The sequence below is a fragment of the Canis aureus genome, chromosome 11, assembly GCF_053574225.1.
Source record: "Canis aureus isolate CA01 chromosome 11, VMU_Caureus_v.1.0, whole genome shotgun sequence".
NCBI lineage: Eukaryota > Metazoa > Chordata > Mammalia > Carnivora > Canidae > Canis > Canis aureus.
The window spans coordinates 64,652,697-64,679,920 of NC_135621.1; the positions used below are offsets into that span (position 1 = coordinate 64,652,697).

General features: G+C 38.7%; 1 protein-coding gene and 1 non-coding gene across 5 annotated transcripts in view; one reads left to right on the forward strand and one right to left on the reverse strand.

The window, feature by feature from the left end:
- LOC144324238 (uncharacterized) overlaps nucleotides 1-27,224 on the reverse strand; it is a 52,803-nt gene that overhangs the window by 23,610 nt on the left and 1,969 nt on the right. For all 4 annotated transcript variants that reach the window (XM_077915574.1, XM_077915573.1, XM_077915576.1 and 1 more), the window contains one exon: nucleotides 16,329-16,419. In XM_077915574.1, coding sequence (XP_077771700.1) covers nucleotides 16,329-16,419 — 91 coding nt within the window. The remainder of the gene's footprint in view (nucleotides 1-16,328; nucleotides 16,420-27,224) is intronic.
- Nucleotides 13,755-13,861, forward strand: LOC144324445 (U6 spliceosomal RNA). Its single transcript, XR_013389953.1, has one exon. It is a non-coding gene; the product is annotated as a U6 spliceosomal RNA (small nuclear RNA).

Genomic DNA, 27,224 nt, shown 5'->3' on the forward strand with positions numbered 1-27,224 from the left:
AGCCTGACTTGAAATGTCTTCCACAATCTGGTCCTGTCTATTTTGCTTACCTCCCTACAAAGCTGGAAGCTCCTGATGATTTGGAGACTTATTCTCCTCATCTTTATCATTCCAGTGCCTCACAGTTTTGGGAATCTAACAAAGTTTTCATAAATGAATGAATGAGGAGATAGGACCTGAACCGAGCTTTGCAGATCGGTTTGCAGGGATAAAATATAGATAGAATGATCTGGATCCTTTAAACAACTACTGAGCTACTCTAAGTTGAGCTATTATTAATTTTTGTATCTCCATGACCTGCCAAGTACTTGACACATAGAGGTATTTGATATATACTGGATTAATTAATAAATTAATGAATATTATGTATTCAGCCACAAAACAGCATTTCTTTCGGAAAATGTAATGCTCAATTTATTACAGAGCAAATGTGAGGAAGAAATGAAAGCTCCATTAAGTCTTTGTAAAGAGGCTACAATGCTGGCCAGATACCAGAGCAAACAGACCAGGCCCCAAGCCAATTTAATTGAGCACATAAATTTCTTATTGAGCAGAATATGAATCTACTATTAGAGAGGACACCTGTCTCCCTAAGGTCAGCAGCTCCAGCATTAGTTTATTAACTGTAACCAGATCTGGCAAAAAAAAAAAAAACAGATCTGGCTACGGATGCTGCCAAAACAGGGATATCCCAAGGTGTTATTACTGGATGCTAATTTTGGATAAATACCTCCTGGAGGCTTTACGTATTTCAAAATGAAGACTGTGTTCTCTAATAAGTCATAAATATTATTGGAGTTTCTATTTCCAGTGAATAGTTAAACTCATATTTTTTGTAGTTGGGCTACGTAATGGATATGCTAGCATTTTAATACTTATATTGAGGTTCAGAAGTCAAATATTTTAGAAGGTCCTAGGAACTTATTTGCAAAGTAGTATGTTATGAAAAATGACCCTGGTGCAACACAGTTGCTCCCTTCGGAGAACTCACAAGTAAATTTAGTTAGTTAAAGCTTCTGCCAGCATGACTGTAGCCCAGAGAATAACAAGGATATCTCCAGTTGCCAGTTGCTCTTATCTGCTACTTCTGATGCATAATTTGGAGAAACTCCATTTCACTGCAGGTTCAAGTCTCTGGGTTATCTTACTCCTGGACTTTTCTGCAACTGTTTGATTCTCTGGAGCTTTCAAGGAAACTCAGTGGTTCACGATATAGAGCCTCTCACTCAAAATACAAAACGGTAAGAAGTTAAAGTATCAACAGTCAAGACTTAGTGAAGCTTTTTTCTTTTCTTTTCTTGACAGAAAGAGTATTAATTGACCTTATCAATTAGATGAGAAGATTAAAACTTAATAAGAACCTTGACTAGTCTCCCCTCATATACTGGACTGTGGTGAAAGGCTTTCTACTCTCAGGCCACATGAAATGGCTCTTCCTGCTTCCAGTTTCACTGGCTAGAAACTTCAACAAATAAAGCTTCAATTTTAAAATGAGATGGTTTTCTTTGACGCTCTGGCGCAGGCACTGGATACATGAAAAGGATGGAGGCCAATTTATTCATCCCAGTCACCAAGAGGCTTGGAGCTATTGGGAAAGATTTCCCCAGGGATAAAAGGCTGTCATTTACAAATTAATAAGGCAATTTGATTTCTAATACTTCTGCAATCTTAGTGTAGTGACTTCTTATAGCCCTAAGCTATGTGTTTAAATGCACTTCAAACTGTCAAAGTGGGCCTCTACATATCACCCCTTCATGCTGTTTCCAAAAATGGTTTCTTTCTTAATTATCTGCAGACTTACAACTTCATTTGAAAACAACTTGAAATGCTCCTGATCAGTTGTAAGCAAAGTTTATCACTTACTGCCTTCTCAAAGTTAGGAGCAAATGCAGCTTGGCTGGAGTCTAGAACCTATGAATATTCATGGAAGGCAGGATTGCCTAGTGGTTAAGGGCACCTGCTCTGGAATCTAGTAACTTGTGTTTGAGTCCTGGGTCTGTTACTAGCTACAAGACTTGTGCAAGTTCCTTAAACTCTCATCACTGAAAAGGGAACAATAATAGCACCTACTGAGCATAACATAGTGTCTGACACTATAATAGGTGCTCAGTAAATCTAATTAGCAAAAAGAAGATAAGCATCAACACCAGCAAAACACTTATCAACAAGACTTTGTACTAGGTCTGGGATGCCTAGTGGCTCAGTGGCTGAGCATCTGCCTTTGGCTTGGTCTTGGGATCCCAGTCTTGGGATTGAGTCCCACATCGGGCTTCTTGCGAAGAGCCCGCTTCTCCCTCTGCCTGTGTCTCTGCCTCTCTCTGTGTGTCTCTCATGAACAAAAAAAAAAAAAAAAAAGACTTTGTACTGGGTCCTAAGGATACAACAATGTGTAGGATGGATTGCATCCTTCCCAGGCTGACTGAAGCAAGGGGATATATACATACATACATTTATTAGACATATAAAATAAGTCAAGGTGGTGCGGCTATGAGTGAGTGAAAGGAAAATTTGTCGAGGAAGAAAGACAGGTGCTTGGCCTTGATGGAAGGGCAGGATCCAGACATGCTGACTACAAGGCTGGGGGCATTCTCAAATCTGTCACAAATGCATAAATTACTCTTCTTGTCAACCTCATTGGACATCTCCGGTACCTCAATGACCAAGAATTCGTGGGGCAGGAAGGTAGGGGGACTTAAAAGGTCACTGGCTTTCTTTTTCTTTTTTTAATGTTTTCAATTTAGTCATTTGAAAACAAAAAGTCGTTGCTAGTTTAAAAATACTTCTTTTCCTTAAGCAAATGAAATACTTTGTAAATGTAGAACAAAAATGACTTTTTGCCACAACAAAATAAAAAATTATGTATGTGCCAAATGTTCTTAGCTTTCTTTGGAGATAACATAAACAGATATGATCCTTGGACTTGAGATACAGTCAAAACTCTGAATCATCCAAGTTTATATATAGTTTAATAAATCATCCTTAAAGAAAGGTGTATGGTCCAATTAGTCCAGGGGAAATAAGTGAGCTTGACTAGGGTAGTGGCAATGAAGAGGGGAAGAAGTATATAGATTCAAGATCTTTATAGACAACCTATTTTAGATATGACATATTGTAAGGAGAACAAGCTAGCAGACAATATTTTCCAAAAGACTCTTCTCTAGATACCATAAAGCTATTTGATACTTTATTGTTTACCAGAAACTTCATGAAAAGTTATCAAAATAATTAGGGATGGACCTACTGGGACGTCTCTCTTGGTACCCTATTCTTTCATTCTTTGATTCATTAAAAAATGTACTGTGTTTCCTACAATGTGCCATGCAGTAGGTGTTAGGTAATGCATATATGGTTGTGAACAAAACTAGTTTCCTTCTCTCCTGGAGCTGGAAGAAGGCAGATAAAAAGCATGTAAGTAAATCACCATATAATTATACATTCTTCGATTTATGCACCCAAGAACTAATTATAGAGCACACATTATGTGTTGGGAAACATTTTGCATTCTCAGGATACAACAATGTCCCTGTCTTCATGGAGCCTACATTCTGAGGGAGGCAGCTTACTTAAAGAGTCACACTACAAAAGGTGAAGTTGTAACTATGTAAGAGCTATGAAGGAATATGCAATAGGGAAATATGACCTCACAAAAAGGTCAGAGAAAGCTTCTCTGAGGAAGTGAAGAATGGATAGAAGGACAAGGAAGACTAACCTGGCAAAAAAAGGAGAGGAGAGCATTTGCAACAGAAGGAAGAGCATGTGACTAAGGCCATGGTATGTCTTAGAGGCCAAGAGATGGTGAGTGTAGCTAGAAGAGGAAGAGTAACCTGTAAAGAAGACAGAGAGAGAGCAGCTGGTGGTGAAAGAGCAAACTCAGAGCGTATAGGTCATGGAAGCCATGGGAAGACAGTGTTTCAAAGAGAGGCCATGGACAGGAGTCAAATGCTGCTGAGAGGTTAAGAAATATGAGAACTGAAAATATCCGCTGGATTTCACAACATGCAGGTCATTGGTGAGTCCAGTGGAATGATGGGCCACAAGCCAGAAGGGAATGGTTTGAGAGTGAGTGGAAGGTGAGGAAATGTAGGGAGCAAGATATAGATTAAGAATTGCATTTAGTCACATGTAATAGAGACTGATGACAGTTGCCTAACTAAATAGGGTTATTTTCCTCATGTGATAAGAATGACAGAGGGAGACAGTTAAGACTGGTGTAGTGACTCCATGATGTCATCAATGCTCTGTCATCCCTAGTATGTGGCTTTTATCCCATTGCGTATGCAAGATGGCTATTAACTCTCAAGCCAGTGTTTCAGATAGGCAGAAGAAAGAAATATCAAGGGGAAATGTCTGGTACCTATACCAGGAAAGCAAACATTTTCTATAAATCCTCAGCTGACTTCAGCTTACTTACCATTAGCCATAACTGTGTCATATGGCTACTCTTAGCTATAAGGGCAACTAGGAAATGCAGCACTTTAGTCTGACTGATTATTGTTCCTAACAGAATCAGTTTCTGTAGCAAACAGGGGAGATGGATATTGAGAAGGCACTCATAGCAGCTACATGGCATGTACAAATCACATGTTGGAAAAGTGTGACCACAAGGGAAGCACATTATAGGATGATAGTTGGAAGGGGATGTGGGATTGAGTGACCTTTTAAAAAAATTGAGGGTGACTTGAATGTATTTAAAACTTGATAAGAAGGTTCTAATCAGGAGAGAGAGTTTGAACATACAAAAACAAAAAAGGATAACTGACAGTGTAATGTTCCATAGAAAGAGGGAAGGAATAGAATCTAAACAGAGAAGAGGGCTTAACTTTAAAGAGCAATAAGGATGGGCTCTTTGTTTAATGAAAGGAAGGAGGAAAGTAGGCTTATATTTTATATTGAGAAAACAGGGCTTCTATTTCCTCTATTGTGTAGGAGGTGAGGTTTGCTGTTGCCAATGAGGGTAGAAGGGAGTGATCAGAGCATTGAGAAGTTTGAGACGTTGAAGTCTGAAATCACTGCTGTCGGGAAAAAGTGACTCAAATATAAAGGGCACAAATAAACTGCTGTTAGGGAATACTGTTCTCATGTGCCTTTCCCAGGAATATACCAAAGAATGAGATTCAGAAATCAAAATGACAAGAAAGACATCAAGATAAAGTCTAGTGTGATTAAATATATAGCTAACTTACTGAACTACCCACATCCATGCCCATTCCAGCTGAATATCCTCCCATCCCCATCATTAATATGAACATCATTAATTCAACAAATATTTAGAGAATATCCTCTATAGAACAGGTAGTTATTCGTGTCATGCAGCATGCTAGGATGGGTTGGCGTGGGTAGGAAACAGAATCTGGGATAAGGTAGCAGTAGAAAAGCAACTGATAGAAAAGGTGGATCTTCTCTTAGCTGGAGAGATGTATAGAAGTCTTAATATCTAAGCCCAGGGAGAGTGGCTGAACTGCAATCAGACAATGGCTTGCAAGAGGTGATCTGATCTGAGGGGTAAGACGGGAGTGGTGTCATCTGGCTTTGGGAACTCTGGGCAGTTGTCATGGTGCCAGGGGAAGACCTGGACCCAGATCAATTGGAATTGAGGGTATCTAGAAGATGAATCCAGTTGTGGAGATGGCAGGTGCCAAGTTTGAGGGTGGAACAGGTTTCAGCAGGCCTGCTTCCTACTTGGCTGATTCCTCAAAATGCAAGCCTCAGGAGGCTAGAGGCACCTAGATGTTAAGATACCCAAAAATACAGCAGCCTGATAGGCTGACACAAAGAAATTGCATCTAAATAATGCTGCTTATGTCAAGAGCTCGGTTGTCCTGCACACATGGTCTATTTTAGAATGCCTAGTCCAATAGAAAAATATTTCTATTTACATATTCTACTTACCACTACGCATATTTCTACATTCTACTTACTACTATGGAGAGAATATATCATATTCAATGGGGCAGATAATAATAATAACCACCATTTATTGTACGTACTATATGCCAGACACTGTTCTACTTAATGAGCTGTACCTCATTAAGTAACTAGAACTGTAACATTAAGTAACTGTAACTCCCCTTGAGTTAGCTATTATTGTTTAAAGAAGAGGAAACAGCCTGGTTTAGTAAGTTTAAATTAAATTTTTTTTAAAGATTTTATTTCTTTATTCATGTGAGAGACATAGGCAGAGGGAAGAGCAGGCTCCTTGCAGGGAGCCCAATGCAGGACTCGATCCCTGGGCATGGGGATCACGCCCTGAGCCAAAGGCAGATGCTCAACGGCTGAGCCACCTAAGCGCCCCAAGTTTAATTCTAGCCCAAGTGTGACTCCAGAAGTATCATTACGCCATACCCATTATATCACACTGTTCTAGTACAGTGTTGAACCCTTATTAAGTATCATTTAAATAATTATCAGATTGGTCTGTTTCTTTGATAAGCAAAACTGAGATCACAGCCCACCTCTTAGGATCTGTTGTTAAAATGATAAGACCATGCTGCCCTCTATCTATCAGCTTCAGTGACATTGGGCACTGGTAATTTTCTTAATAAATAAGAATATCTAACATTTATATTGTGACATACACCTTATAAAGACATTTTACTCAAACTTGACACATATATTCTGAGCATTGAAGCCTACACATATACACACAAAAATCAATGTAAAAATTTTAATGAATATGAATTTGATTTGTAGTACAGGCCAGTTATAGTCATCATAGTATTTACTTTTTCTAGTATCTGTCACTTAAACTTTATTTTTACTTCCACAGAGATAGAAAAGTGACTTAGATTTTTTCTACACTTTTGTTTATCACTTCTCTAACGGAGATTTTTGAAGATATACAGAAATAGAGAGAATTAAACCTGAGTATCATTCAGCTTCAACAATGATCATTTTTCCAGTAAGTTTGGTGACATGATTTCTGATAGAGTTATCTCTTAAATCCTTTCTAATATAATTTCTTCTTCATCCGGATTTACCTTGGTATTTCCTTATTATTGGCACAATTACTGCCTTATACTAATTAACTATGGCTGTTGCAGGGGACATTTGATATACTATTAAATGCTATTGTTTAAATTAGCTCACTATATTAAATAAAATCTTAAAAAAAAAAAAAAAAAAAAAAGGGCAGCCCGGGTGGCTCAGCGGTTTAGCGCCGCCTTCAGCCCAGGGCCTGATCCTGGAGACTCAGGATTGAGTCCCACATCGGGCTCTCTGCATGGAGCCTGCTTCTCCCTCTGTTGGTGTCTCTACCTCTCTCTGTATCTCTCATGAATAAATAAATAAAATCTTAAAAAAAATAAATTAGCTCACTATTGCCCACAAAATATTTCTGTTTTACCTGGAAATATGATTGTTTTGAGTATTAGGTTTTGCCTCAGGTTGGGTTTGAAAATGAATCTGTTTGGTATCTGTTGCCACCATTGGCAACAGATAACATGGTTGATCCATGTTAAACACAATGACCATCCAATTTCAATCTTCTATTAACGTTGAAACATAGAAGGAATCTATCCTCTGCAAAGATAATCAGAACAGAAAATGTAGCTGCCAGAATAATAATGTAATTCATAGCTATTTGTAGTGGGTCCATTCAGAGAGTTATCTGATGCATGAATTCCCAAAAGTTTGATGCCAGTGTGGGCCAGGTGACTTTCCTGGTTCTGATCCTTAGCCAGTCTTCTTCACAACATGACAAAGTGGATCAGGTAAAAGAACATGAATATTTCAACCCAAATCTATCCTGCTACTGGAAAAATAAGTAAAAACACTAACGACAAAAACTATACTCAGAAAAAAAAAAAAAAAACTATACTCAGTTCTGCATTCTTTTTTTTTCAACTCTGCATTCTTGAGAGTAGAATCATAAAACTATTTTTATATAAATATAATAGCCACATTAAAAAATTATTCATGCATTTGAGAGACAGAAGGAGCATGAGCGGGGGAGAGAGGCAGAGAGAGAGGATGAACAGACTCCCTGCTGAGCTGGGAGCCCACTGTGGGGCTTGATCCCAGGACCTCTAGATCATGACCTGGCCAAAGGCCGCTGCTTAACCACCTGAGCCACCCAAGCTCCCCATAGTCACATTTTAAATATCCTTAAATCTTTTTGGAATGCTGGGTGGCTCAGTGGTTGAGAATCTGCCTTTGGCTCAGGTTGTAATCCCATGGTCCTGGGATCGAGTCCCACATTGGGCTCCCCGCAGGGAGCCTATGTCTCCCTCTGCCTATGTCTCTGATTCTCTCTGTGTGTCTCATGAATAAATAAATAAAATCTTTAAAAATATGTATCTTTTTATTATTTTTTTCTTCTCAGTTATATTGGTAGATGTCAAATCTCCAAAAATCTGCAGTTGTTGTTGTTTTTTTTTAATATTATTTATTCATGAGAGACACAGAGAGAGAGGCAGAGGGAGATGCAGGCTCCCTGCGAGAAGCCCAATGTGGCACTTGATCCTCTGCGATCACACCCCGAGCCGAAGGCAGAGGCTCAACTGCTGAGCCACCCAGGCATCCCTGCAGTTGGTTTAATAAGACCTGATAGTACTATTTGCTCCCACCTTCCTTTCTTTTCTGGTCACTCACTCGAGAGTAAGATTATAAGATTATAATTATAAAATTATAATTTTAGGGATTCAGATTTCCAAGTTGTATTTCAAACTACTTGGTGAATTATTTGTTTTAACCCACCCAGTTATATAATTAACATTTTATCTATTCATTTTTCTTAAAGATTTTAGTTTTAAATCTACATCCAATGTGGGGCTCAAACTCACATCCCTGAGATCAAGAATCTCATGCTCTACCATTTAAGCAAGCCAGGTGCCCCTATAATTAACATTTTAAATTATTTTCTTATAATTGCTTCTTTAAGATATTTGAACCTTGACAGGTAGTCACCTTCCTAATCAAAATACTGTTTAACATTCTGACATATATATTATATATATATATATATATTATTTAAAGATTTTACTTATTTATTCATGAGAGACACAGAGAAGGAGAGGCACAGAGAAGGAGAAGGAGAGACACAGAGAAGGAGAGGTAATATCCAAGGAGAATAGTGATTTTAAAAGTGCTAATCCATCTTTTCATTAGCATTGTCCTAGTGACAATTTTCCAGTCCTTTATTTTTTCCTTTTTTTGACAGATTGTTTAAGTGTGTCTCTTGTAAATAAGAGATATTTTTATTTAATTAAAAATATATCAGAATGGGGCAGCCCGGATGGCTCAGCGGTTTAGGGCCGCCTTCAGCCCAGGGTGTGATCCTGGAGATCCGGGATCAAGTCCCATGTCGGGCTCCCAGTGCATGGAGCCTGCTTCTCCCTCTGCCTGTGTCTCTGCCTCTCTCTCTCTCTCTCTGTGTGACTATCATAAATAAATAAAAATTAAAAAAAAGATTTAAAATGTATTAGAGATTATACTGTATCTAATTTCATGAATGGTTTAATGAGTTAATTCTAATAGTAAGGAGCTTAATTTTAAGATTAATGAATTCTTATAGTAGTTTAAGATGTCAAAAATGTAATTTTCACTCTAATTCCATTTGCTTTGATTCTCTTCACCACTTTTTAACTCTTTTCGTTTAAGTGTCACAACACCAGGTGAGTTGGCACCATCAATGAGAAGAGTATTAGTAAAAGCCACTCCTACACCACCAAGCAATAGGAATTGCTTGCTTGTATACAAAAGTTACTGTGAACTACATAAAATATCACACAAAACTCAAATTAAATGTATCCCCAAGTCCCCAATTCAGTATAAAAATGTCCACAGCCATAACAATGCCCCATGATGTAAGGGAAAGTGTGATGGGGGAGGAGTTGAACAGAAGGAAAAGCATCTTAACTGATAACTCATTTTACAAAGGCACATGACTGTGTGAACATATCATTAGGGACCCCCAGGGACATGGCTCTGGAAGGGGTTTGTATAACTCGAGGGGCCTGAAACTTAAGCTTCACTATTTCATGGTAAATCTGCTTCTACAAATACCAATTATTGAGTGAAGGAGTGACTGTGATAAGCTTATTATGAGCATGACTTTGGTTAAATGGGTCTGTGTTTGATTTTTAACTTAATTTACTAGTTTGTTACTGTGAGGAAATTAATTTCTCCATGCTTTTGCTTTTTAATCTGTGAAAAGGGATAATAGTTTCTAACACATAGGGCTGTTCTGAGTTACTGAAAGATACAATGTCTAAAGCATGTAGTTTGGTGACTGGCAAATGGTTAATGCTAATAAATAAGACCAATACTTATGTGATAATAATGATGAGGATGACAACAGTGCCATATTGAATATGACAAGGTAGTCAGAGGATGTTGAGGGGTAGAATGCTTTTTGATACTAAAATAAATGTTCTGCAAACAACCGGGATTTTAAAAAATTCCTTTGGTTGACTTGGTGTTAGTTTCCAAAGTCTTTCAGAATTCCACAATAAATGCTGCTCTTCTATGCCCTTCTGTAAAATCTTTGCTTTTGCATAACTAAAGGTTAGCAAGGACAAGTTTAGGATGGAAAGAGCATTCTGCTACCCACTTCTTGGCCCCATTTAGGGTCAGTCCCTCACTCCTGTATCAGTTTTACCAGTGTTTTGAAATGGCTAGATGCTAGGCTCCCACATTTAAGAGGATTAGAAATCTCCAAAATGCTTGTTCATTGATCCAGAGACTTCCATGACTTCCTCAATCAGAAGTTCTTTAGAAGGGAAAGTTGCAAATATATATATATTTATATGCATACATATGTATGTATATACATACATATCTGTATATGTATTTCAGTGTCCAGTGAATAAATAAGTTTAGCATTTTGAAAAGCTGAAAAAGTGATATTTACTACAAATGTTCTGTCTCTAGAAGTAGAGATGAAAATGGAACCTGAAAAATGTAAATGACAAGCAGGAATCCATCAACTCTTCTTGGAGACAACTGTGAAGACAAGTGCAGACAATTGTAAAGCATCTGAAAACTTAAAATGTTAAACCTGTCATTTAGGGATATAAATTGAGAGTATTATTAGCAGGACTATATGCTTTCAAAGTAAGAGAGCTGTTTTTTGTCTTTTGTTTTTCTAATTGCCTATGTAGACTAGAATATCCTTGAAAGTGATGGTTCTTGCAAAAGGTATTTGTATTTTTGTTAAAATATTTGCTCATAGGAGATTTTTAAGACTAGACTGGATAATGTGAAGGTCTGAACTCCTCTTTCTCCTATGCTAGAAGAAAAGCTGTGAAAAGGACTTGGAGCATGTGAAATAATAGAAAATGTATATGTTGGCCTCTGTCCCCAGTTCCTAGCATAGAGCTTCTAAAGCTGTTGTAATTTCCTAAGTGATAGGAGTATCTTTTGTTCTCATGAGGCAATGGTTGGTGGGCCCAGATGGGACCTGGCCACCAGAAAGACCAAGCCATGATCAGAAACTAAGAACATGGGATCCCTGGGTGGCGCAGCGGTTTGGCGCCTGCCTTTGGCCCAGGGCACGATCCTGGAGACCCGGGATCGAATCCCACATCGGGCTCCCAGTGCATGGAGCCTGCTTCTCCCTCTGCCTATGTCTCTGCCTCTCTCTCTCTCACTGTGTGCCTATCATAAAAAAAAAAAAAAAAAAAAAAATTAAAAAAAAAATTAAAAAAAAAAAGAAACTAAGAACATTTAGCCCCACCCTTCTACCCTCCAAGAAGACAAGGCTGGAAATTGAGATATTCGTTAATCATGCATACATGGTGATGCCCTCATAAAAGTCCCAAAAGTATGAGGTCCTGAGAGTTTCCAGCTTGTTGAATACATTGAGGATGGAGAAAGGAGGTACTGGGAGGGTGGCACATATGGCAAGGTCATGGAAGGTCTGCACCCTTCCTCTTATACCTTGCCTTAGGCATCCCTTCCATCTGGATGTCAATCTCTATCCTTTATCATATCCTTTTATAATAAACTGGTAAAGGTAATTTAGATATTTCCCTGTGTTCTGTGAATCATTGTAGCAAATTATCAAACCCAAGGAATGTGACATGAGATTTACAGATGATTAGTCAGAAGTACAGATGACAACCTGGAGCTTGAGACTGGTATCTGAGTGAGGGATGGGTGGTCTTGTGGGATTGAGACCTTAACCTGTGAGATCTGATATTAACTCCAAGTAGATAGTGTCAGAATTGAGTTAAATTGTCGGACACCCAGCTGGTGTCAGAGAATTGTTTGATGTGTGGGAAACCCACACATCTAGTGTCAGAAGTGAAGTGAAGTGTGGTAGTAGTGTGAGAGTAGAGGAGTATACCAAGGGAGTATTTTTCCCATACAGAATATTTTGGCCCAGTGCTACATGGACTACATTGCAGGTTGGGGTAGGGGGTGTCCTACAGTGGCATTATTCAAGACACAGTAATCAGCTTTGGAAAAACTCTGCCATCCATATTGATTACTTTATTCTGGCCATATGGAGCCAGAACACATCTGGGAATATTCAGAATAAATAAAAAAACTCTCGGGATCCCTGGGTGGCGCAGCGGTTTGGCGCCTGCCTTTGGCCCAGGGCGCGATCCTGGAGACCCGGGATCGAATCCCACATCAGGCTCCCGGTGCATGGAGCCTGCTTCTCCCTCTGCCTATGTCTCTGCCTCTCTCTCTTTCTCTCTCTGTGACTATCATAAATTAAAAAAAAAAAAAAAAATTAAAAAAAAAAAAACTCTCAAAACTCAATAAGGAAATACACAACACAAAATTTTTTTTAAATGAGCAAAACATCTGAAAAGACACTTCAATGAGGAGATATAAAGATGGCAAACAAGCCACATTGAAAATAGATTCTGCATCATTAGCTATTAGGGAAATGGCAATTATAATCACAGTGAGGGGACGCCTGGGTGGCTCAGCAGGTGAGCATCTGCCTTTGGCTCAGGGCATGATCCCGGGATCCTGGGATTGAGTCCCACATCAGGCTCCCTGTGAGAAGCCTGCTTTTCCCTTTGCGTATGTCTCTGCCTCTCTCTGTGTGTCTCTCATGAATAAATAAAATCTTTTTTAAAAAAATCACAGTGAGATTCTGCTACCCTTATTAGAATGGATAAAATATAAGACTGATCATACTAAGAATTAGCAAGAATATAGATCAACTAGAACTTTCATACACTGCTAGTGGGAATGCAAAATGATAAAATCACTTTGGAAGGCTTGGCAATTTCTTAAAAATTAGCTATAAACCTACCATCTGACCCAGCCATTCTACTTCCAGGTATTTAACCAAGAGAAATGAAAGTACATCATCATACATACACAGCAGATTTGAAATAACCCCTAAACTAGAAACAATCCAAATGTCTCAGCAGTAGAATGGTTAAAGAAATTGTAGCATATTCATAAAATGGAATACAATAGTAATAGAAAGGAATAAACTATTGATACACACAACATGGATGAATCCCAAAGTAATTGTTGAGCAAAACAAAGCCAGACCAAAAGGAGTATACTACATGATTCCATTTATAGAAAACACAAACTAAACTGACAGAAATCAGTGGCTAAGAACAGAGTAAGAACAAGTAGGAGGAATTACAAAGAGGCACAAGGAACCCTTTTAAGGGTGATGGGTTTTATCTTGATTTGGTTATGGTTTCTCAGGCTATACATAAGTCAAAACATATCAAATTGCACACTTTCAATATGAGCCCTTTATTATATGTCAATATCTGACATTAAAGGTGCTAAAAACATCATATTTCCAAGTTGCTCTTTAAAAAATTTTTTTTGTGCTCGCTTCGGCAGCATATATACTAAAATTGGAATGATACAGAGAAGATTAGCATGGCCCCTGCACAAGCATGACACACAAATTCATGAAGCGCTCCATATTTTTTTATACTATATGTTGGCAAATTGAATTCCAATAAAAAAACATACAAAATCAAAAAAAAAAAATTTGAGGCACAACATATATAGTATTCACGTTTCTCTTAGCCAGCTCCTACAAAAGAGGCCCACAGCCGCTCCAATACCACCCTAGAGAGGGAGAGTATGAAGGAGCAAAAGTAGTAGTAGAAACAGACAGAAGTCTGAAATGATTACAATTAAAATACTTACAACTTTTATGAAGACATACACCCATTTGAATGTACTGCAAGGGGTTCCCCAGGGTCTTAGAAGAGGCCATTTTGGAAGGGAGGGACTGATGGGGATGACAAGCACTCCTAAGCACTCCTTAGATTTGGGGGAGGTGTGGAGGAGCATGTGAATTCAGCAAAGGAACAGACCCCCCAGCTTCATGGGCTCAGAGCTGTGGTTTGGATATTAAGGCACACACACGGCCTTGTTTCGAGGTCACAAGCTAGTAAGGCCTGAAGACATATCAATTACTCAAGGAATGGGGCAAGTTTTGAAAGGTGAGTGGAACCATCCTCTAGAGTTTATGCACAATCAGCCAGCACAGATCTGCATGGTTGCTCCAGAGATATATTCGTGTGCTTAGGCACAGGGCTGTAAGACAAGACTCACAGATTCTATTACTGTGTGGCTGCTGCTGCTACTATTTGCTGATTTGTGGCTTGAGGCAGATCCTAACCTCTCTGGGTGTTACTTTCAACACTAGTAACAAGAATTACCTATTTGTAGGGTATACTGAGGTCTTCCCACAGAAATAATTTTTATTCTGTTTTGAAATCTTGCTGATCCCTTCTATTACCTGAATATCCTTTTGCAATTGGAAGAAACAGAAACAGGGAAGTGTAAGAGAATTAGCATAGGCAGGTGGCCCTGGGTAGGGCAGCTCTCCACAGGGCTGGGGTTGCTGACTACTCTCCTCATTACTGGGCCTTAGAAGGAGCCTGTGCTGGTCAAGGGTTCTGAAACATAAGCCTCATTTGCTTCAAATTAAATCTACCTCTGTCCATAAGCTTTCTATTACATTTTCCCCCAATTTTTTTAAGTTACTATTTATTGGGTGCTTAATTTCTGCCAGCCATATACATACTTGTTAATTGTTCTCAGCCTTGTCAATACATTAGAATCACTTAAGTTTTTAAAATATAGCAAACAAAAAGTAAACTCAAAATGGATTAAAAACCTAAATATGAGGAACTCCTCAAAGAAAACATAGACAGTAGTCTCCTGGACATAGGCCTTAGCAACATATTTATGGATATGTCTCCATAGACAAGAGAAACAAAAGTAAAATTAAATTATTGGGACTACATCAAAATACGAAGTTTCCTCACAGCAAAGGAAACCTTCAACAAAACAGCAAGGCAGCCTACTGAATGGGAGAAGATATTTGCAAATGATCTATCTGTAAGGGGTTAATATCCAAACTATAAAAAGAACTTATACAACTCAACACCAAAAAAATTCAATTAATCAAATGGGCAGAAAACCTCAATAAACATTTTTCTAAATACATACAGACGGTTGATAGACACATGAAAAGATGTTCAATATCACTAATCATCAAGGAAATGCAAATCAAAACCACAATGAGGTAACACCTCACATCTGTCAGAATAGCTAAAATCAAAAAGACAAGAAATAACAAGTGTTGATGAGAATGTAGAGAAAAAGGAACCCTTGTGCACTGTTGGTGGGAAAGCAAACTGGTGCAGACATTGTGGAAAACTGCATGGAGTTTCCTCAAAAAATTAAAAATAGAATTATCATATGATCTAGTAATTCCACTACTGGGTATTTACCCAAGGAAAATTAAAACACCAGTTCAAAAAGATATATGCAATCCTATGTTTTTGTACCATGATTTAGAATAGCCATGATATGGAAGGAATCCAAGTGTCCACCCACAGATGAATAAAGAAGATGTGGTATATATATAAAATGGAATATTGCTCAGCTATAAAAAAGAATAAGATCTTGCCATTTGCCACAACATGACCTAAAGGGTATTATGCTAAGTGAGAGAAGTCAGACAGAGAAGGACAAATACCACATGACTTCACTTATATGTGGAATCTTAAAAAAAACAAAACAAACAAACAGAAACAGAATCATAAATACAGAGAATAAACTGGTGGCTGCCAGAGGGGAGAGGTTGGGGGATGGGCAAAACAGGTAAAGGGGATTAAGAGGCATAAACTTCCAGTTATAAAATAAATAAGTTATGGGGATGAAAAGTACAGCCTGGTGAATACTACCAATAATACTGTAATAAGGTTGTATTGTAACTACACTTACCTTAGTGAGTATAACTTAATGCATATAAAATTGTCAAATCACTATGTTGTATGCTTGAAACTAATAAAATGCTGTATGTCAACTATGCTTCAATTTAAAAAAAGAAAGTTCATAGAAAAAAAGTTTAAAAATAAAATTGCATTCCTTACCTCAGGTTTATGGATTAGCCACTGAAGTAGGAGAACTAATGACCCAAGTATATTTTCTTCACCCCAAATGACCTTATCGGTATTTCTTCCACTATCAAAAGCAAAAAACAAAAGGACCAAATAAACCTCTCATAGGACAGATAAAACTATTATCTGCAATGATCTGGAGCCATCAAAGTGGGATAAAAATAGATTGAATTACTCAAAGACTGCAGGGTAACAACCAACCCCATCCACTCTTCATCTTTTTCTATCCTCCGACCCACAACGTAAAATTGTAACTACAAAAAGACAGGAACACAATTTGGAATTATTGTGATAATTGTTATAGGGATTAACCTTATTATGAAAAATTTCCTATGTGTTCAAATAATGTAATGGAAAACACTAGATGTGAAAACTGTTAGTTCAAAAAGAATGAATAGGGGATCCCTAGGTGGCGCAGTGGTTTGGCGCCTGCCTTCGGCCTAGGGCGCGATCCTGGAGACCTGGGATCGAATCCCACATCGGGCTCCCAGTGCATGGAGCCTGCTTCTCCCTCTGCCTGTGTCTCTGCCTCTCTCTCTCTCTCAATCTGTGACTATCATAAATAAATAAAAATTAAAAAAAAAAAAAAGAATGAATAGTTTTTGCTTTAAAAAATTTCAGACCACTGGGTGTTATACTATATGTTGGCAAATCGAACTTAAATAAAAAGAAATGGGGACGCCTGGGTGGCTCAGTGGTTGAGCATCTGCCTTCCGCTTAGGGCGTGATACCGGGATCCGGGATCAAGTCCCACATCAGGCTCCTTGTGGGGAGCCTGCTTCTCCCTCTGCCTATGTCTCTGCCTCTCTGTGTGCCTCTCATAAATAAATAAAATAAAATAAAATGTAAAAAAAATTCAAATCAGGTGTACCTTTCATTATTTGCTCTGTATTAAACAGGTAACATACATTATTTCATTTAATTTTTACAGCTATCCTGGAGGTCAATTTTAGTATCTCCACTTTATAGAGAAGGCTTAGAGAAGTTAAGTCACTTACCCAAAGTCACACAAATGACATTTCCATGATAATAATGGCAAAGTCAAGTCTAACAATTTCTTATTATTTTGTGTATAGATGCAATACCTTCAGTAATTACTTTATGCCGGCATTATTTGAAAATGGTCAGCTTAGCAAGGATTCTAAATAAGTTAACAAGAATTATCTTAGTTTGAAAACAAACCCCTTATGTTTTGATAGGATTTGTCACAAAGTGTTTTCATTACATTTTTACCACATTCTTTGAAGTAGGGGCACAGATATTCTAGAAAAGGAAACGGAGGCACAGCACATGGTCTCTATGTTACAGCCCCTCTCCATTGCTCTGAGTTGTGTGCTTGCATGTCTGGGCTGTACACTTGAATAAAAGCCCTTTGAGGGATAACGTTCTGCCTATATCCTCTTTACGGGCCAGTGCCAGCAACCCCATGGGCACTCCATCAATATTTTAATCAGCTTTACTGAGGTATAATTGACTTATTGTAAACTGCACATAAGGTGTTAAGTTCTGACATATGTACACATCTGTGAAACTAACACGACAATCAAGGTATTAAATATATCGAACATATCCATCACTCCCAAAAGTTTCCATGAGCATTTATGAATGAACAAAGCTCAAATCTTTAGACTCCTAGGATGGTGCTGCTTCTCTTATACTTGATGAAAGTCTATGCTTTTGTAAGTTATTTGTGTCTGTTGTCTGCTGTTGTATATTTATGGAAAAGAACATAATTGAAGATAAAACATTTTATTTGTAGAAGCCAGAAACATATATTGCCTGAAGCACATATGGAGTCGGCCATTTGAGAATTCCAACACCCTGCCTGCTTCCTGATGAATCACCAACTCACAGTCCTTCCAGAGACTTTGCCTTGGTCCTACTCTGGATCCCGGGATGCACCCAGGTTTGTTGTCTTTATAATCACTTCTCTTTTTGCTTTCTCAATGGCAATTTTTAGCGGTACTCTTGCCATTTGCTGTCTCAATTTCTGTTTATCTGCTAAGAGTGGTGGTGAAACTCCTAGATTCCCAATCCAGACTGCCTGGGTTCAAATCCTAATTCTACTACTTAGAAGCTGTAGGGCTTTGGGTAGGTTATCTGTCTGCACAGAGCCTTGTAGTTTAACAGTACATTTTTGGTAAATGTTACATGAACTATTTTCTCTGAGAAACTGGCTTATATACTATTCAGCCCACATGGCAGAAATGTCCAAAACTCCTGCTTCACAGGATCCCCCCTTCCTCCCACCTCTCATTTTTATATCTGTCCCTTTTAAGAGACTAGTCCATTAAAAGCAGAAATCTAACCAATAATATAATGATCTAAATTAGAAAACAATTACTGTGGCACCTAGGTGGCTCAGTTGGTTGTATCCAACTCTTGATTTTGGCTCTGGTCATTATCTCAGGGTTATGAGATCAAGTCCTGAGTCAGGCACGGAGCCTGCTTAAGAGTCTCTCTCCTTCCCCTCCTCTGCCTCTCTTCCCCCACCACTTCTCTCTCCCGCTAAGGAAAAAAAATTACTAAAATTAGTTCAACTTCTCTATTTCTCTCTGGAAACAAGGAATATTTTAAGATTAATCTACATAAAGGTTTTAAAATATTTTTGACAAGTATATGTATATGTGTGTGTGTATATATATACACACACACATATATACATATATAGTACATATATATATATATGGATAAGTGTGTATGTATATGAACACACACAGGTATAGAACAAATTTTATTACTTAAAGCAGACATTCAAAATCTGATATCCAATATTTTTAAAATAGTGAGTTATTCACTTTTGATGACATTGTTTCATTGTACATAAAGTTAAAATATTAGCTAGTGTCATCTCTCCTGATATATAAGAGCTAATAAATTCACATAAACAAAGCAGTCGTATCAAGTATTTTATTTGTCTAATTTACATATTATTTTTAAAATTTATTTAGTTTTTTTAGTAATCTCTACACCCAAGATGGGGCTCAAACTCATGATCTCCAAGACCAAGCAGCACATGCTCTTCCTATTGAGCCAGCCAGGTGCCCATTTTTTTTTTTTTTAATTTATTTATTTATGATAGTCACACGGAGAGAGAGAGAGAGGCAGAGACACAGGCAGAGGGAGAAGCAGGCTCCAAGCACCGGGAGCCCGATGTGGGATTCGATCCCGGGTCTCCAGGATCGCGCCCTGGGCCAAAGGCAGGCGCCAAACCGCTGCGCCACCCAGGGATCCCCAGGTGCCCATTCTTATCAAGTATTTTAAACTGTCATTGAAAGGATGAACACCAAGAGTTCTTCATTGACTCCCCCATTGTTCTTAGGATAAAGCTACTGTCTCCTCTCTTTGCACCTCCTTTCTCATGATCAAAGTTCTTCCAAAGAATTGTCTATGCTTAATTTCTAGTGACTCTCCTTTCTCCCTTGAGCCCACTCCAGTCCGGTCTTCCTCGCATTGTCATCAAAACTGCACTTATCAAAATTACTAATGACCTCCATGCAATCAAATCTAAAGGACAAATCTCAGTTCTTACTTCATTCTACCTATAGGTAGCAATTGACTTATTTGGTTGTTCTTTTCTTCCTGAAACACTATCTTCCCCTGGTCTCCCAGATATTCTCCTCCCTTGGTTCCTCTCCTATCTCAATGGCCTTTTCTTCTCTGTATTCTTTGTTGAGTTCTCCTTTATCTTCCCAGCCTCTAAAAATCAGAGTGTCAGGTCTCATTCCATAGATCTGTCTTCCAATCTATACACACTCATCATTGGAGTTCTCATCCAGATCATGACTTTAAAAATCTATATGCTATTGCCTCCCAAATTCATACATCTAGCCCAACTTCTTCTTTTTTTTTTTTAAAGATTTTATTTATTTATTCATGAGAGACATAGAGAGAGAGAGAGAGGCAGAGACACAGGCAGAGAGAGAAGCAGGCTCCATGCACCGGGAACCCGACGTGGGATTCGATCCCCGGTCTCCAGGATCGCGCCCTGGGCCGAAGGCAGGCGCCAAACTGCTGCGCCACCCAGGGATCCCTTCATCTAGCCCAACTTCTAACCAAACTCCAGACGTGTTTACATGTCCAACAGGCCATATAATATCTCCACTGGGATGTCTGCAGGCATTTCAACAAGCCCAAAACTAAACCAACAAGCCCAAAACTAAACCTTCTGCCATATATTGCTCCTCTTTCATCTTCTCCGTTTCATAAAAGTAATAACACCATTCTTCCACTTGCTCAGGTCCAAACCTTGGAATCATTTTTTACTCCTCTCCTCTCACATCCCAACCCAATCCATCAGAACGTCCAATTAGCTGTACTCACAAAATTTAATCATAATCACACTATTTCTCATTACCTCCTCCTCTGCCACCTTAGTCCAAACCTCCATAATCTCACTTATGTGGTTCCCTCAAATTTTTACCCAGTGAAGTGATACTTTTAAAATGTAAATTCAATTGTTACTTTTCTGCTTAAAACTCTTTTATAACTTCCCATTCTAGGGCAGCCCTGGTGGCGCAGTGGTTTAGTGCCGCCTGCAGCCTGGGGTGTGGTCCTGGAGACCCGGGATCGGGATCGAGTCAGGCTCCCTGCGTGGAGCCTGCTTCTCCCTCTGCCTAGGTCTCTGCCCCTCTCTCTCTGAATAAATAAGTAAATAAATCTTTAAAAAAAATAAATAAATAACTTCCCATTTTACTCAGAATGAAAAGTCTTTAATTGTGACCTATAAGCCCCTATATGATCTGTCTCTACAACCACCATCTGTATCAACTCTTTGACTTCATTTCTCCTTCTTGCTCAGCCCACTCTATCCATAATAGTGTCCTTGCTATTCCTTATCCATACCAAGCATACTTTCAGGGCCGTTATACTTCTAATATTTTCCAGATATTCATATATAATTCTCTAACTTCTTTTATCACCTAGGCCTTTCCCAACTATCCCAAATAAAATAAATCCTCTCATCTCTTTCAATCTCCTATCCTGATTTATATTTATAGTATAAAAAAAAACACTTTATTTTGAAACAATTGTAGATTCATATGCAGTTTTTTTTTCTTAAGATTTATTTATTTATTTATGTTAGACACACAGAGAAAGAGAGAGAGAGGCAGAGACACAGGAGGAGGGAGAAGCAGGCTCCAAGACTCGATCCTGGGATTCTGGGACCCCAGGACCGCACCCTGGGCCAAAGGCAGGCGCTAAACCGCTGAGCCACCCAGGGATCCCCAGATTCATATGCAGTTGTAAGAAATAATATAGATAGATTCTGTGTGCCCTTTACTCAGTTTCCTCTAATGGTCACATTTTATAAAACTATAGTACAATATCACAACTAGGATACTGACATTGATACAGTTAAGATCCAGAACATTTCCAGAGTTCCATCACCACAGGGCTTCGTGTTGCTCTTTTATAGACACACCCACTTCCCTCCAACCTCCACCCCCTCTGTCACCCCTGGCAACCACTAATCTCTTCTCCATTTCTATAGTTTTGTTATTTCAAGAATGTTATATAAATGGAATTATACAGTATTAACCTTTTGGGATTGCCTTTTTCTAGTCAGCATAAGTCCCTGGAGATTCATCCAAGTTGTTGTGTCATAGCATTTTTTTTTACCACCTGACATATACATTTATTTGCTTATCTGGCTAAGTTCCTTGAGAGCAGGGAATCCATTTTGTACATCATACTCATAATGTAGACATACAATAAATATTTGTTGAATAAATAAAGTTCAAAGTCTTTAACATGGCCTATAAGACCCCAAATAAAGCATGCTTACCTTTCCAACCTCATCTGGCATTTCCATGACCCCCCCCCTACTCTCTGCTACCCCAATCCCATACAGATCCCATTTATGGTAAGTTTGCCTGCATACTCTGGTTTTATCACATTTGCTGTTTTGAACAGTGGTTTTCAAACTTTAGGGTGCATGAGAATCATTTGAACGGTCAGGCTTTTTTTTTTTTTTTTTTTAAGATTTTGCCTATTTATTTGAGAGAAAGTATGTATGTGAGCAGGGGGAGGGACACAATCTCAAGCAGACTTGAGCCCAATGTGGGGCTTGATCTCAGGACCCTGAGATCATGACCTGGGCTGAAACCAAGAGTCAGAGACTTAACTGACTGAGCCGCTCAGGCGCTCTGGATGGTCAACCTTATTAAAACACAGATGTTTTGATTCAGAATTTTTGATTCAGTGGATCTGTGATATGGTCTGTGAATCTGCATTTCTGAAAGGTCCCAGATGATGTTGTTACTGGTCCATGAACCAACCATACCTTGAAAATCACTGTTAAGGGACCCCTGGGTAGCTCAGTGGTTTAGCGCCTGCCTTTGGCCCAGGGCGTGGTCCTGGAGTCCCCGGATTGGGGATTGAGTCCCATATTGGGCTCCCTGCATGGAGCCTACTTCTCCCTCTGCCTGTGTCTCTGCCTTTCTCTTTCTGTGTCTCTCATGAATAAAGAAACAAAATCTTAAAAAAAAAAATCACTGGTAGAACATTTATTTCCCTCTCCAATTCACCTGCCTAATTTCTTACCTCAGTCCTTCCTTCCCTCACCCCAGAACATGGTGTTTCGTGGCACACTGTACTTTCTCTTATCACAACACTTGTCTCATGATATTGTAATATCCTATTTATGTGTGCTTCTCTACCACCAGACTGTGTCCTCAGCACCTAGCATGGTTCAACACAGAGTAGGCACTCAACATATACAGTAACTGATTTGGTTCCTTAATTTGGGTACTTTAAAAGACAACTGAAATAAGATCTTCACAGTCAGAGGATATTTGGAAGGAAGGGAGTCTATGTACTAGAAATAAAAACCTCAAGGATACCTTCATTGATAGGTTGAAGGAAAAATACAGCAACTTTTTAAGGTAAGATTTTAAGGAACTGTTATCGCTTATTGCAAATCTTTTCAACTAAAACACCACATACTGAAATAATGACTGATGACAAAACTCAAGAATGCGAGTTAATGGTGTGCCTGGGTGGCTCAGTTGGTTGAGTCTGACTCTTGGTTTCAGCTTAGGATATGATCTCAGGGTTATGGGATTGAGTTCCGCTACAGTTCCAAGCTCTGCACTCAACACAGTCTGCTTGAGATTCTCTCTCTTTCCCTCTGCCCCCTTCCCTGCTTGCTCTCCCTTTCTCTCTTAAAAAAGCAAAATCTTAAAAAAAAAAAAAAGAATGCAAGTTAAGATACTTTACCCATTCCTTTTTCAATAATTATTTCAAAGTCTGTACTTTGTTTTTCTAAAAGTGTACTCCTCTGCCTTCAAACTAAACATCCCAAACCACAGGACTATCTAACACAGCCAGGACTTCAAAGAACTCGTTCACTGACCCCTAGAGCTGGCCAGATGTTTAATTCTGAATGTATTTGCTTGCATATGTCTATAAACCATTACCTAAATTCCAAAATCCAGGAAAGCTTTATTTTTTAAAAAGATTTTATTTATTTATTTGAGAGAGAGAGAGAGAATGAGGAGGGAGAAGCAGCTCTCCACTGAGCAGGGAGCCCAATGCAGAACTTGATCCCAGGATCCTGGTATCATGACTTGAAATGAAGGCAGATGCTTAATCAACTGAGCCACCCAGGTAACCCCAGAAAAGCTTTAGAAACCCAAAGTTACTCATAAGGTTAAGGCAAACTCATTTGGCAGCAAATCTGACCTGAACATATATACGGATATAATATAGGTTATATAGCCTTTATTTTATCCTATTTTGAGTTAATACTAATGCATTCTTGTTGGCATGAACAACAACATGTTTGATCATAAAATGCTGCTCTACACTCCAGAGATATTACAAAAAATATGGTATATGCATTATATTCCTGTCTAAAAATCTCAACAATTCTGAGTTCTGAAACACATCTGGCCCAAAGGTTTTAGATAAAAGAGAATGTGCCTATATTAAGTCTGAGATATCAACTTCTCTTATTAATCTTTTTTCGGTCTATTGTATTCAAAATATTTACCCAAATAATGCCTTCTATTGTTTTATTATTTTGTATCTGAAAAACTGGCCTTATTGAAAATAGCTTTCCTCATTTTATCTGTTTTAATATCAGCTAAATGTTGTTGAAAACTAAGTTTCTATTCATATGAGACTTTCTTTTTTAAGTCAGGTTACAGGAAATTCTATACTTCTTGGGATCCTTGTGGCTCATTTCCATCAGATGAATCACCATCATCTTCACATGAATCATCGGCAGAACAATTGAAAGTATAGAACTGAAAAATATATCTAGTAGGAAACTATTTCAAAATGCATTTGAAAGACTAATTCACATTTACAAACCACTGACATTCAGCAGTCTGAATTGATGAAAGTAGAATGTTTATAGATTAAGATGTAAAGGGAAAACCAATAAACATATCACCATTATAAAGAGCAAAAAAAGAATTAAAATACATTTAGAAATGAATTGAACAAGAGATGTGCAGGATATATGTAAAGAAAATGCTAGGGGGATCCCTGGGTGGCTCAGCGGTTTAGAGTCTGCCTTCAGCCCAGGGCATGATCCTGGAGACCCGGGATCGAGTCCCACGTCAGGCTCCCTGTGTGGAGCCTGCTTCTCCTTCTGCCTGTGTCTCTGCCTCTCTGTTTGTCTCTGTGTCTTTCATAAATAAATAAATAAATCTTTAAAAAAAAAAAAAACAGAAAATCTATTAGGAAACCAAAAAAAAAGGGGGGGTTGTAAATCAAAGGGCCACCTTTTTATTTTATTATTTTTTAAAAGATTTTTTATTATTTATTTATGAGGGACGAGAAAGAGAGAGAGAGAGAGACAGAGGCAGAGACAGAGACAGAGAGAGACACAGAGAAAGAGGCAGAGACACAGGCAGAGGGAGAAGCAGGCTCCACACAGGGAGCCCGAAGTGGGATTCAATTCCCAGTCTCCAGGATCAGGCCCTGGGCCAAAGGCAGCTAAACTGCTGAGCCACCAGGGTTGCCCGGGGCCACTTTTTTAGATGAATAATTGGTTTCAAAAGGAAGAGAAGTCATTCAGGTGAGCTTAAAGAAAAAGTAGTTTATTTGAGGGAAGAGAGGTACCTTATGTAGATCCCCAAGAGCAGAAAGGGCAATAGGGTCTTAGTAGGGGCAAAACAGGCCATGGAAAGCCCCAGAATCCCATGCAGCTACCCTGCCACTCTCTTATGGGATTCTTAGGGCCTGACTGCCTCTCTACAGGCCTGCTTTCTCTGCGCTACCTCTGTGTGGGTCAAACCTCTCTCCCTGCTTTACTCTTGCGTTACCACTTTCTAGGTCAAGAGACCAGGTAAGACTAATTGCAAATTTCTGGGAGAAACCATCTGATTGGACCAGCTTTTCTACCTACTCCCTGGTCTGATCAGCTATGGCAGAGGAAGGGAGGATTAAGTAGGTATCTACTCATTGACAGAAGATAAAGATGCAGATTGGGACGTGGGGGAGTAATGCAGACAAGCTGAATGGCATGTCATTATAGATCAGCAGATCCATATTGTGAAGAGGCAATATGACAGATGTACAGAGCATAGGACCTGTTTCCTGACCTTCAACAAGTTCTTTAATCTCTTTTATGCATGAGTTTCTTCATCTGTACAATGAGGATGATGATAATAGAGTCGTGTAGATTAAATAACACAAGTAGCACAAAGTAAAAAATACAGATTATTTTTATAAATATGCCCATCTTCCCTAAGTTCATCTATAAAATTAATGCAATTCCAATTAAAATTACAACTGTTTTAATTTGACAAAATAAGTTTACAGTTGAGGCACCTGGGTGGCTCAGTGGTCGAGCATCTGCTTTCTGCTCAGGGCATGATTCTGGAGTCCTGCATCAGGCTCCCTGCATGGGGTCTGCTTCTCCCTCTGCCTCTGTCTCTCTCTCCCTCTGTCTCTCATGAATAAATAAATAAAATATTTTAAATAAATAAATAAATAAATAAGCAAACTTTTAACAAACAACTTAGAGATGAATTGTATTCTTTGCTATGTTAGTCATCTGGCATCACATGTTCTTTCTTTCTGTGAGAGTTTTCTTTTTTTCCTTCAGCAAATTAACAGCACAGGCCATATTAAAACATGAATTAAAAATGGTAATAATATTTGTAATTATATTTCACACCAAATTAGTATCAAAACACTTGTAATTTTTTTTTAAAGATTTTATTTATTTCTTCATGAGAGACACACAGAGAGGCAGAGACACAGGCAGAGAGAGAAGCAGGCTCCATGCAGGGAGCCCGACGTGGGACTTGATCCCAGGACTCCAGGATCACACCCTGGGCCAAAGGCAGGCACCAAACTGCTGAGCCACCCAGGGATTCCCAGAACACTTGTAATTTTTAAAACATAAACATCCCAAATTTAAAATAAACAAGTAATTTACTGGCAATGCACAAAAATAGAGCTAATAAATATATGAATAATGTTCAGTTTTATACTTAGTCAACAAAATGCAAATTATGTGGAGGCCGAGAAAAATCAAGGCCATTCCACCTCAAGTTTAGCATTAGCACAAGTACAGCCATCTTAGGCCCCTGTGAATAAGAGCTGAACTTTATAGAAAAAACTACAGAATGAAGCCCATATCAGAAAGACAACAGAGCTCAGAATTTCCCTAGGCAGAGAATCCCATATCAGAAAGACAACAGAGCCCACACCCGAGGTAGGAAGTCCCATATTAAAATGAGAACAGAGCTCAATGCCCTTAAAGCCCCATATCAGAATGTAAACAGAACTTGAGAAATTCCTCCACCCCTTCTGAAAATCCCCTAGACCAGCCTATAAAAAACCCAGCTGTAACCCACTTCGGGGTCCAAGTCCCTGCTCCGCTGTGTCGGGTATACTTGGACCCAA